Source organism: Microtus ochrogaster, linkage group LG3, assembly GCF_000317375.1.
Source record: "Microtus ochrogaster isolate Prairie Vole_2 linkage group LG3, MicOch1.0, whole genome shotgun sequence".
Taxonomy (NCBI): domain Eukaryota; kingdom Metazoa; phylum Chordata; class Mammalia; order Rodentia; family Cricetidae; genus Microtus; species Microtus ochrogaster.
In genome coordinates, this window is record NC_022029.1 from 36,558,026 (window position 1) to 36,570,149 (window position 12,124).

The 12,124-nt window shown below is 46.7% G+C and overlaps 1 protein-coding gene across 1 annotated transcript; it reads left to right on the top strand.

Moving 5' to 3' along the window:
* The first annotated feature begins 4,004 nt into the window (after positions 1–4,004).
* Positions 4,005–12,118, top strand: LOC101986198 (cytochrome P450 1B1). The gene is made up of 3 exons (XM_005360768.2): positions 4,005–4,565; positions 4,966–6,009; positions 8,991–12,118. Exons 2-3 carry the CDS (start codon positions 4,967–4,969, stop codon positions 9,577–9,579), a joined length of 1,632 nt encoding a protein of 543 aa, XP_005360825.1. The 5' UTR covers positions 4,005–4,565; position 4,966; the 3' UTR covers positions 9,580–12,118.
* The last annotated feature ends 6 nt before the right edge of the window (positions 12,119–12,124 follow it).

Genomic DNA, 12,124 nt, shown 5'->3' on the forward strand with positions numbered 1-12,124 from the left:
TAGAACTGCAAGGTAGGGAAATTGGAGAAAAGTTTGCCTTAGAGGAAAGGAGACACGGAAGCTGGAAATGGACCCAGGGAAAGGGAAAATGAGACCCAAGAACAAAGGGGAAGAAAAAAGGCCCTAAAGGAAGGCAGCCGAGAAAAAAGGAGGAAGTGAAGTGGCTGGGGAGGCTGTTGTTGGTACAGGCAGCTACAGGGTCACTGCACCAACTGCTGTGTCTATGTCTTGGAACCTTGAATGGGAGATGTGAGAGGATTCTGAGAACAGAGTCAGGATTCTGTGCATGGATGGAAAGATGGGGTGGATTGTGGTGCCTCCTTATCTTCCTGGTGTTTTGCCCGTCTTTCTTTTTCTGATGATAAAACAAGTTCTGAACTATCGTGTGAAACCCAAACACCAGCCTGGCCTTTCAGAGCCCTTCTAGGACCTTGGAAGAGATGCTTTCCTTCTCTCAGGGTTTCCAATGGAAGGCTGCCCATGGCCAGTTTCCCCGCCCAGCATGTGGAGGAATTAGAAGAACGAAAATCAGCAGAAGTAGAGGCAAGAAAGAGCCGCTTTGCCTGGGTTGTTCCAGGCTGTGAGCAGTTTTAACTAATCCTCTGAGCTGGTGCATTTTTGCCCTGTGTAAACTTCAGCTGGGTCTTGGAGTCAATACACTATGAAGCATTTAAAAAAAACACACTTTAAACTGGGCGGTGGTGGCGCATGCCTTTAATCCCAGCACTCGGGAGGCAGAGGCAGGTGGATCTCTGTGAGTTAAAAGCCAGCTTGGTCTACAAGAGCGAGTTCCAGGACAGGAACCAAAAGCTACGGAGAAACCCTGTTTTGAAAAATAAAAAAACAAAAAACAAACAAAAAAACAAACAACAACAACAACAACAACAAAAAACCCACAAAAACCCCCACTTTAAACCATTCTCTAACTTAACTGCTCTTCCTGAAAGTTAGTTTCAGGAAAGAAAAAAACAAAAAGAAAATAAATCAAGTTTGAGATTTCAGAGGGCAAGATCCTTCACCCTTTCTGTTTTGTTGACTGAGAGGGGATTTCTAAGCTAGGATCCACAGGTTGGCTGAGAAATTCTGATGGTTATCCCAAAGCCCCAACACGGATGCTTGGCTAAGAGAGAACAGAACCCCATTTTGAGATGGATTAGGAATATATATCAGTACTTTGGATGGATCTATCTATATACCTATCTACATTTATGCTAAAGTTTTAATTGAAAACTAAGTAGTCAGCCCCTTCGGTGACATTTGTACTAAAAAAAAAAAGCCTGGAAGAGACTGAGACCTGATGATGGTGCACTATGGCCAGTCACATCAGTGTCTATGTCTTCTTTGATAAGATCCTATCTCCCTGACAGCATTGGTCCAAGTGGTTCCTCTACAATTTGAGACCCTGTTCTAGCACAGGAGCTGTGCCCAAGGACAACATTTTGCTGTGGCAGGCAGGCAGGCGTGCACACGGTGATCTAAAAGCTACCCAGCATTTGTTAAACAGGAGTTCTAGCCTTGCTTTATATTTTAAAGCAGCAGTTGACTTGGCTTGAAGGCAGCTTCCACCTTCTCTAATTCTGGCAGAGATGCTGTGAGATGCGCTCGGAATGTGCACCAGCCGGTTGTAGATTCTTATCTCCTAACCTAGTGCTTTGGTGGGAGCCTAGGTCGCTAGTCAGGGTCCTGCAAAGCTGAATATCAAAAGTTGCTCCACACCTCCTTTGGAAGTAAGGTTTGCACGTGTCTCCAAAGAGTGCTGTGTGCTCCTTTAATTCCTCAGTGTCGTGCTGGTGCCTAGTGGGAACTTCTAGGCACTGGGAGCAAAGAACATGCTGCATTGTGGCCTCTCCTGGTACGTTCTGCTCTAAGGGACTGTGGCCATGGCTGCCCCCTTCCTTCTTCCTCTTCTCAGGAGCTGGGATAATGCTCTTGGAGGGCTGGCTTTCCTGCTAACTGAACTGTGATCCCAAATAAACCTATTTTCTTCTGTAAATGGGCCAGTCTCGAGCCTTTTGTTACAACATGAGAAAAACAAAGACAGACACGTTGGAGTAGTGCAGCTCTGAGAAACCAAGGCTTATTATTAAACTAGTGCTCTTGCCCCCCCAGGCGAACTTCATCTCTGGTCTGAGTACTTGACCGTGGTGTCTATAAAATCCCATTCAGAAAATAGCAGAAGTTACCGAAAACACTTATAAAAAGGCATTTTCTTAGCAGGCCAGGCATTTCATTCACAGATGTTAGACACTTCTTCAGACACCTTCGTTAAGTTTCTTTAGAATGTACTCAGTTATCCCAGCGTCATCTGTGAGGCACCTCCCACTGGCCTCTCTCATAAATGCCAATTTAAGTGTAGTAAGCATACCTTTTCTTTGTGAGTCTTTCAACCCTCGGCCATGAACAAAGAGCATCAGATTCTTCCGTCTGATTGAAAAGGTATTGTATTTATTATGCGTGTGTCTGTGTGTTCTGGTGGGGAAGTCTAAGGATCACTTGTTTACGTTGGTTCTCTCCTCTTACCTTGTGGGAGCCAGGCATCCAGTTCAGGTGGTCATGCTTGTTGGTCAGAGCACTCTGTTGTTGAGCCTCTGGCTAGCTCTTGGCTGATTAAAAAAAACCTATCTATATTTATATATTATATAAATTATATATGATATATATATTATTTATTTTTAACAGGAAAGACAACTTTGGGCCTCTTAAGTATGCTTTTACTCCGTATAAACCTGTATGAGGAATTTGGAGTGGGACTTTGGGAGTTCAAATCCTGTCTCCACCTCTAGAGAACTGTGTGACTTGAGTCCCATAATCTCTCTGAATCTGTTTTTGTAAAAGAGACAATAACACAGCATTGGGAGTGGGTTGCCCGGGGATCACACCAATGGTCTGGAGCTACAATTCCTGCTTGATTAACGAGTAGCAATCTATCTCTTCTACGGCTGGCCCTTTCCAGAGCCTGGCAGAAACCTTGTTCTCACAGGTGTTTTGAAAGTACGATTCTATGCCTTAACCGGTAGGAACAGGAGCAACTGCTTCCAGGACCTTGAGTCACCCTGGGAAGCGTCCCCATGGTCCGCAGCCACGCATTTGGCAACCAGGCTGCGGGAACGAGGGTCGAGAAGCCAGCTGCGATCGAGCATCCTTCGGGCAGGCCCTGCGGGCGCAGCTGTGCGTGCGTCGCCAAGGGTGGTGGCGGCAGGCACCCCGCCCTTGGCCGCCGCCTCGGCGTGTCAGGTGGCGTGAGAAGCGCGGGAGGGGCGGCCGCGAGCAGCGCCCAGGGAGATGACTGGAGCCCTATTTCCCAGAAGCGGCGCACGCAAGGCACAGCTCCGCACGCAAGGGGGAGGTGACAGCAGAAACTTTTCAACCCGAACGTTCGCAGGCTTGCAGAGCTGCCTCCTCCTCCCACTCACCGCCCCCTCTTAGGTCTCGCACTCCAGAACTGCCTCAAGCTTGGCTCAGAGCCTGAGTGCGACCAGAGCGCATCCAGCAGGTGGCGTGGCCCTTATCTTTTCAAAGCGGGAACCCTCCAGGCCTGCCTTGCTTTGTGTGCCGCCGAAGGGTGGTCCGCGCCTGGAGCGGTAGGGCAGCCGCTTTCAGGGTTTCCTGATCTCGCCAGCAGAGGTGGAAAGAGATCTGTGCACACAAAGGGCCACGACTGTAGGGCCAAATGGTTTGCAAAACCTTAAGATAAAAATAAATGCCAGACAAACCGTCTCAAACCAAGCTACCCCGGTACCTAAAAAATGACAAGTTTCCTTTTCTGGCTTGGTGCATAAGGATCATGAGCAAGGCACCAAGCTCGAGTCACCTGGAGAAGGAGGGCGTGCTCATGGGTGCTTTCTGCTCAAGCGCGCAGAAGAGTGGGAAATTCTGTCCCAAGCTCGGTTCTGGGAATTCGTGGGGTCTTGACTGGGGGATAACTGATGACAAGCCCTTATCGCCACGGGAAAACTATTCAAGGAGGCTTCCAACGAAACTGCCAGCTACATTTTCAGAACGGTCCGAGCACGCGGAGCGGACTTCCCATTGAACCATCCTTGGGTCACCCCGAGCGTGGACATGAGACCTGAGAATCCGAGTCCAAGTCCCAGACTTTCACGGCGCCCCGCCCCTCACGCCCCACCCCTCAGGGTCCCGTTTCCTCTCTACCCAGCCCTTAAAACCCCGGGTAGAGGGATGGCGCGTGTCACCTCTGGGGTGCGTTGCAGACACCTCTGCGACGCCAGCTTGAAAGTCTCCCTCAGCCTAGGATTTGACTCCAGTTTACCAACTCGCCCATCTCAAGCGCAGCTCCAACTCCGTGAGAAAGCCCCGACTTTGCAGAGCCCCAGGTGCAGTGGAGCTCGGCAAACTTGAGACACTTTTTCCTTCCTTTCCTCCAACCCAATCCAAGTTTAGGTTCTGACTGAGCCAAGAGTGGGTGCTAAAGCAGCGGGCATCAGGTGTCTGCCTCCAGGTCCCTGGGGGGACTCTCAGGTTGAAGTCTTGCCGTGGGCAGAGGCTTCAGGGCTTCTCCCAGAGCCGGTTGTTCTGCAGCGCTGGAAAACCACGCTTCATCGCAGGTCAGTCTGTCTGCGGAGCCACCTTCCTGGGGCCTCTTTAGACCAGCTCTTGAAAGTCAGGGGTCCGGGGTGTTAGGCACTTTAAGAGAAACCTGCCTCTGTGTCTGCCACTGGCCTTGTGTCGGAATTCCGGGAACCGTTAGGCGGTTGGGGATTCAGAAGCTGGCCTGTTTCTGCCCGAGGCTGGGTTGGGTATGGAAGGGTATCTTAAGCATCTTGTCCAGAAAGCCATCCTTGACCGAGGTAGGCACCGCCTCCTCTCTATTCAACAGGGTTCTATAGTCCCATGCTGATGCTGGGACCCATTCTTCTCTCTCTCTCTCTCTCTCTCTCTCTCTCTCTCTCTCTCTCTCTCTCTCTCTGCACATCTGAGTGTCACGTTTTGCCTTTGTGTCCCCAGCATGGCCACCAGCCTTAGGGCAGACAGCCCGCAGCAGCTGAACCCGTTGTCTACCCAGCAGACCACACTTCTGCTACTCCTCTCTGTCCTGGCCGCTGTGCACTTGGGACAGTGGCTGCTGAGACAGTGGCGGCGGAAACCGTGGTGCTCGCCCCCGGGTCCTTTCCCGTGGCCACTGATCGGAAACGCGGCGTCTGTGGGCCGGGCGTCGCACCTGTACTTCGCTCGCCTTGCGAGGCGCTATGGTGACGTTTTCCAGATCCGTCTGGGCAGCTGTCCCGTGGTGGTGCTGAATGGCGAGAATGCCATCCACGAAGCCCTGGTGCAGCAGAGCAGCATCTTCGCCGACCGGCCGCCCTTCGCCTCTTTCCGCGTGGTGTCTGGCGGCCGCAGCCTGGCGTTCGGCCCCTACTGCGAGCGCTGGAAGGCGCAGCGACGCGCGGCCTATGGCACGATGCGCGCCTTCTCCACGCGCCACCCGCGCAGCCGCCGCCTCCTTGAGGGCCACGCGCTGTGCGAGGCGAGAGAGTTGATTGCGGTCCTGGTGCGACGCTGCTCAGGCGGTGCGGTCCTGGATCCGACGCAACCGATCATCGTGGCCGTGGCCAATGTCATGAGCGCCGTGTGCTTCGGCTGCCGCTACAACCACGATGATGCCGAGTTCCTGGAGCTGCTCAGCCATAACGAAGAGTTCGGGCGCACGGTGGGCGCGGGCAGCCTGGTGGATATGCTGCCCTGGCTGCAGCTCTTCCCTAACCCGGTGCGCACCACCTTCCGCGAGTTCGAACAGCTCAACCGCAACTTCACCAACTTTGTCCTGGACAAGTTCTTCAGGCACCGCGAAAGCCTGGTACCCGGAGCTGCTCCCCGTGACATGATGGACGCCTTCATCCTCTCCGCAGAAAAGAAGGAGGCCGGGGGAGCTGGCGACGGTCCCTTCGGGTTGGACTTGGAGAACGTGCCGGCCACTATTACGGACATCTTCGGAGCCAGCCAGGACACCCTCTCCACTGCGCTGCTCTGGTTGTTCATCCTTTTCACCAGGTAAAGCCTCCAGGAGGGATGGGTCAGTCCTTGCGCTTTTCTCCTTTGAAAAGGGGCGTGTGGCTAAAAGGTCACTAGCTGGGCGCGGGGTTTGAGGTTTCACCCTGCCCCACCCCCCATTCCTTAAAACTGAGATCTCAGGGAAGATAAGTCCCAATCAACGGGGCCAATTGCGATCCCTTCCCCACCTAGCGTTGCCAGCTTCTTTAGCGTTGTCTCTGTCCCTCCCCCCTCCTCTTGTGACTGGAAACAAATTTATGAAGAGCCCTTGCCCGCAAAAACAAGATCTTTTTGTCATGTGCGGCAGATCAATCTTGATTCTTCTGTGGCTCAATAGAAACAGAATTGGATCCGTTCCAAGGTTAAGGAGGCGCAGTAGAATGTTAACTAAACAGGGCGGCGTACGGCTGGCACTTCCGAGGCTGTCCAGCCCCAGCCTTAACACTCAGCTACCGGACAGGGTTTTGTTACCAGGTAAAGGAAGCCAGCATAGGCAGGCCCTCAGAGGACAACCTGAGAATAAGGTTTACCCGAAGGCTGACGCAAAGAAAGTAGGCGACAGCATCTAGAGAGGAGTCTCTGGCACCGGGGCCATCCTAATCTCTGGGCCAGGGCACAGACCTCTACAGTCCTGCAAGGCTGCTTGCAAGGATTAAGAAGTCTCCCCCACCTCCGCTGTCAGGTGATCTAAGCAAATGAATCCTTTGTGAGAATTTGAAGATCACCTATTGTTTACCTGAAATTCTGATTTAGCCTGTATTTTATCTGGAAACCCTACTGCGTTTCTTAGCACTTAAGAGATACTGAATATGCGTGGCCCTCCGAGTTTAGCAGAAAGAGTCCGCTGCCTGTTGGGATTTACACAATTCGTATTTCTTTAGATGTTCTACGTCACATTTTTACTATATTTAAAATAACTTTTTAGTAGTAAAGTCAAATTGTGGAAACATATATTGGAAATATTGCGACCTAGGGGCAAGGGAGGCCGAAACAGAAGAAAGGGAATTCAACCCAAGATCAGGAAAAAGGCCTTGGAGTTGGGTCCCCAGGTCTCTCCCATTCCAAAATAAGTGTGTACCCTTTTTTTGGGGGGGGGGGAGGATCTGTATTGAGCTGTATAAGCAGCTTTTCATGTGTTCCAAAGAAATAAAAATAATTTTGGGGTCGTAGCCAGTTAAAGATGACATTATTTTTTCTTTTTCATGAAGAGGCAATATAATCAGCGGGCAAATTACAATGCCTTTTAGAGTACAAATTTCACTGACGCAGCGGGTTGATCCACTCCTATAATAGTGTCTGCGTTCACACTACAGGGTGGACTAGTAGCTGTTGGTGGGAGGGTTTGGTCCATGCGGTCAAAATGCTTACCATTTGGCCCTTCCTGGGAAGATTTGGGAAGTTCTGATTTTAGCATCTCTCAGTATTTGAACACCACTTAAACGGTCGCTGCAGCCGTCCTCCACCCCCATTCCTTCGGAGTCTTCCGTTTAAACTTCCCGGGCGGTTAGCATTGATTTTATTATTTTTTTTCTTTCGAAACGATTTTTAAGCTTTATTTGTTTTGACATATATGAAGGTTTTGCCCAAGTGTATGTCTGAATATCCAGCGCATGCCTGTTGCCTGAAGAGGCCAGGAGGGCGGATCCCTTGGGACTGAAGTTACAAACTCCAGTTAGTGGTCACGTGTGTGCTGGAAATTATCTCAGGAAGTCTGCATGATCAGCTGGCGCCCTTAACCACCAAGGCATCTCTCCAGCCTGGATTTTAGTGATTTTGAAGGCTACATAATATCTTGTACTAATATTGTACATATGTAAAATCAGTTTTGAGCTTTAGTATTGTGGGTTTCGACTACATTTTAAGTATTGTTATGATTATATATTATACCAATAAGTTATTTTCTGAAAGGAGGATCCTAGGGATAAATAATTGGGTTTAAAAATGAAGGACCAAGGGATTGTTGCCTTATATAGAGTTTACTGTGCTTTGTCTTCCAAAAGAACTGTCCCAGTTTCTATCAGCAACACTGCAGAAGTAACACGTGTACCCCCATCTGAAAAACTGGGGCCCTGCTCTTTAAATTGAAGAAATATGTAGCTTTATCTATCAGGAGACCAATAATGCTTCATAACATAGGAATGATGGGGAGGGGGGAGGAAGGATGGGGGACAGAGAAAATATATAGCTTAATAAAAACAATAAAAATAAAGTAAAAAATAATTAAAATTAAAAAGAAACAGCTACCTGTGAAATTTTCAATTTAATTTTATATGCCTTAGTGCCTTTAACTATTAAATAAACTGCATATGTTTTCATAAAAAAAAAAAAGACAATGAATTGCCTCAAGATCTAAGGGAAGGAAAAGAGTCTGCTTTCAGGGCAGCATTTTAACTTTTGTGGGCCTGGGGTTCTTTCGCCTATGTAGACTTCTCTAGAAACACACTGAAAAAATACCTTATGACTACATTGGTATAAAATGAATATGTGAAAAGTGTGTTATGTGGGCTGCTACTCATAAGTCCATTTGTTTAGGTCTACAGGCTTTACAAGAGAGACAGATATTTCCCTGGTGTCTAAACTGTATTGTGGGCCTAGGCGCTGTGCCCAGCCAGGACATAAGTAGGTCTGGCCAGTAGCGTGCATCTTTAGACTGTAAAAACTTAAGGGTTTTATCTTCTCACAATGGGAAATAAATCCTAGGCCATAAGAGGCTTATTACAGAAAAAAATAAGATTGTTGTTGTTTAACTTGCAATATTGAGAGAGCGAAATTAGCCTGTTTTTTTTTTTATTTCTTTCAGAAATTGTAATTCAGTCACAGACCTAGATAGTTTGTGGAATTAGAGTAGAGTTGCGGTGTGCTGTAGGTGAAAGGTAAATTAAACTAATTGTGTTCTCTCTCTCTCTCTCTCTCTCTCTCTCTCTCTCTCTCTCTCTCTCTCTCTTTCTCTCTCATCATTTTTCATACTGTAATTCAAACAGATACCCTGATGTACAGGCCCGGGTGCAGGCTGAGCTGGACCAGGTTGTTGGTAGGGATCGTCTGCCCTGCATGGATGACCAGCCCAATTTGCCTTATGTCATGGCTTTTCTTTATGAATCGATGCGATTCACCAGCTTCTTGCCTGTCACCATTCCTCACGCCACCACTGCCAACACCTTTGTCTTAGGCTACTACATCCCCAAGAACACGGTGGTTTTTGTTAACCAGTGGTCTGTGAATCATGACCCAGCCAAGTGGCCCAACCCAGAGGACTTCGATCCAGCCCGATTCCTGGACAAGGACGGCTTCATCAACAAGGAACTAGCCAACAGTGTGATGATTTTTTCGGTGGGCAAACGGCGGTGCATCGGCGAAGAGCTCTCTAAGATGCTGCTGTTTCTCTTTATCTCCATCCTTGCTCACCAGTGCGACTTCAAGGCTAATCAAAACGAGCCCTCAAACATGAGTTTCAATTACGGCCTGACCATTAAGCCCAAGTCATTTAAAATCCACGTGTCTCTCAGAGAGTCCATGGAACTCCTTGATAGTGCTGTTCAAAAGCTGCAAACTGAGGAGGCTCGCCAGTGAGAAGCCAGGGTAGCAGAGATGTTACAAGAAGATCTGACTCATTACCTGGGGAGGGAAATAGGGCTTTTTTTTCCCAGTTCCAGTTTTGGTATCACTTCTCTGAGTGAGCAGAGGCTAAGTGGCCTGAAGGTGAGGCATGTTTACCAGTTCATGGCTCCTCATGTGTATCGGCATAAATGAATTTAGACAGATTGTAATAATATATACAGCTTTAATGGGGAAATAGACTTACAGAACCACCGGTTCCCACGGAGAACAGGGAAGCAGAGAGAGCGGTGGGACTCATGCTTGCTAGATTTATAAGTAAACATTAGCCCTAGGCGAACATGCCCCCTAATGGGCTGGGCTTATCCCCACACTCACGGGCTCATGCTGCCCTTCCTGGAAGTATTTTTGAGTCAGAGTAAAAGGGTCTAAGGATTTTTATTTTTTACAATTAAACACATGCACATATACCAATAGATGTGCACAACTACCTAACAAAGCATTTCAGTAATTCAGCCTTTGTAGGTGGATTTGAAATGGAACCTCTATGTGCAGAAATTTACGCTTTCAGAACCTACACTAAACAAAGGTTTAGGATATACTCAAGATTCAAAGACGAGTGATTTCAATGAAAAATTGTGAAGACCAGAAATTCTCCACCAAGAACCAACTTACTTGAGAAACTACTTTAATTCCTTTGTAGTGGCCTGGCTGAGGTTTGCTTTCTGCCTGAAGACGTTCCTGCCACTTTAGGATGGACCATAAAGTCAGTTACTCAAAAAGAAATTCGTAGTTAATTCAATAACTGTAGCAGGTTTCAGAGATTAATTAATTTAAAGGTAAATTGTTTAGATGGTAAAAAAATTTTGTTTTACAAGTTAAAGTTACATGCCATTTGGCTGCTAAAGTGAACTGTTCCAGTTGGGAAGAGAAAAAAGAATTGCCAGGCCAGCTTAAGCTGTCAAATATGGGACTGTAATAAGGTGTTCTCAGTAGTTAAGTCTCATAAATAAAAACAAACAACAAAAAACCCCTAATGTCTCCAGACAGTACTCAGTGCCTATAAATTTGTTATGTAGTAATTCATAAACATCATATGAATATGATTTGATCAGAAAAATATTTGAATAGTATATTTTTATGTCATATTATAAACCAAAAAGTATAATCATTTGAAATCTGTCCAAGTTCAGGGAATGAGCTTGACTAAATCAATCTATTTTGACATCAGGAAACCAAGTAACAGATTTTTTTTTCCTCATTCAAGGTTCAGACAAGGGACAAATCTCAAAACCTAAATTAGCAAAATATGTTCTTATCTGGTAATTGTTATAATACAGATGCTTCTTTTGGGATTGGCCCCATTAATTTGTTAAAATTCCAAACTCTTGACATACCTCAATTTTAAATGAGCTTAAAATCCACCTTGATTATTTCATTTCAGTCAAAGCTAGAGGAAATACGGTCATTATTTCATTGAAGGTGAGACACCTAACCTTTGTCTGAGGACAAATGCTGAAAAAAAGGGGGGGGGGCGTGAAATTTCTAGATGTTCTTTATATTCGACAACTGAGAAGTTTCTCTTTAAATGTTATTATTATTGGTAGTGTTTTTTAAATTGAGTATTAAGGTCTGTGATTTTGTTTGTTTTGTCTTTGGAGGCTGTTTAAGTGATTGCATTGTGAGCCGGTAGAGATAGCTAAAATCAATCCTTTTATTTAGGATGGTACACTATGAGCAGTTAATTTTTGGTAGCTGGGAAAGAAGAAATCTAAGGTTTTGGATTATGTAAACAAGTCGGAAAAACCTCAGGAAGGTCTAGAAGAATGGGAAAGGAGGCCCAGGGCCGATGCGGGGGTTCCCATTTCCGTTTTCACTGCAATTAGAGGTAACAAAAGAAGCCTGCAGCACCCCAGAGAGCATGCTGCTTGCTTGGTTTCCTTGGGCTTTTTGGAATTTTCAAATCAAAACGGCAAAGGAAGGAGTGTGTGGAGACCGCCAGAGCTGCAAGACAGAAAGAATGAGTACGAGGAAAGATGTGTAAATGGCTCCCATTCGCTCCAAGTTAATTTACTGAACTATAAAATTTGAAGCATGAACATTGAGGAAAAAATATGTTTGGAGTGGCAGTCCTTAAATTTCAAGGGCATCTCTAGAATCGCCCAATCCTCCTCTACCTGCCCTCTCCACATCTATTTTATAGATTTTGTGGAAATTGAACTATAAAAATGTGAACTTTATTCAAAAATTTTCATAACAGAACCCCTTGAATTTGGAACACAGATTGTGTCAATATTTCAAAGGCCTTAATTTCAACTACAAAAGTCAGGTCTATCAAACATTTTTTTTTTTTTTAGATATCTTAAAAATATGTGTCTCAGCAGGGCTGGAACAGTGATTCGGGCCCCCGTGGCCTCTTTACTCTGAGAAATTCCTAATGGTGAAAGTCGTCGTGTACCACACTCTGGACCCCTCATTACGTTAACCAGACCCAGATGTTTGTTTCGTGAATGTAGGCACCGTTTCCATCTAAGGCTCTCAGTGAACGGGAAAGAGGCAG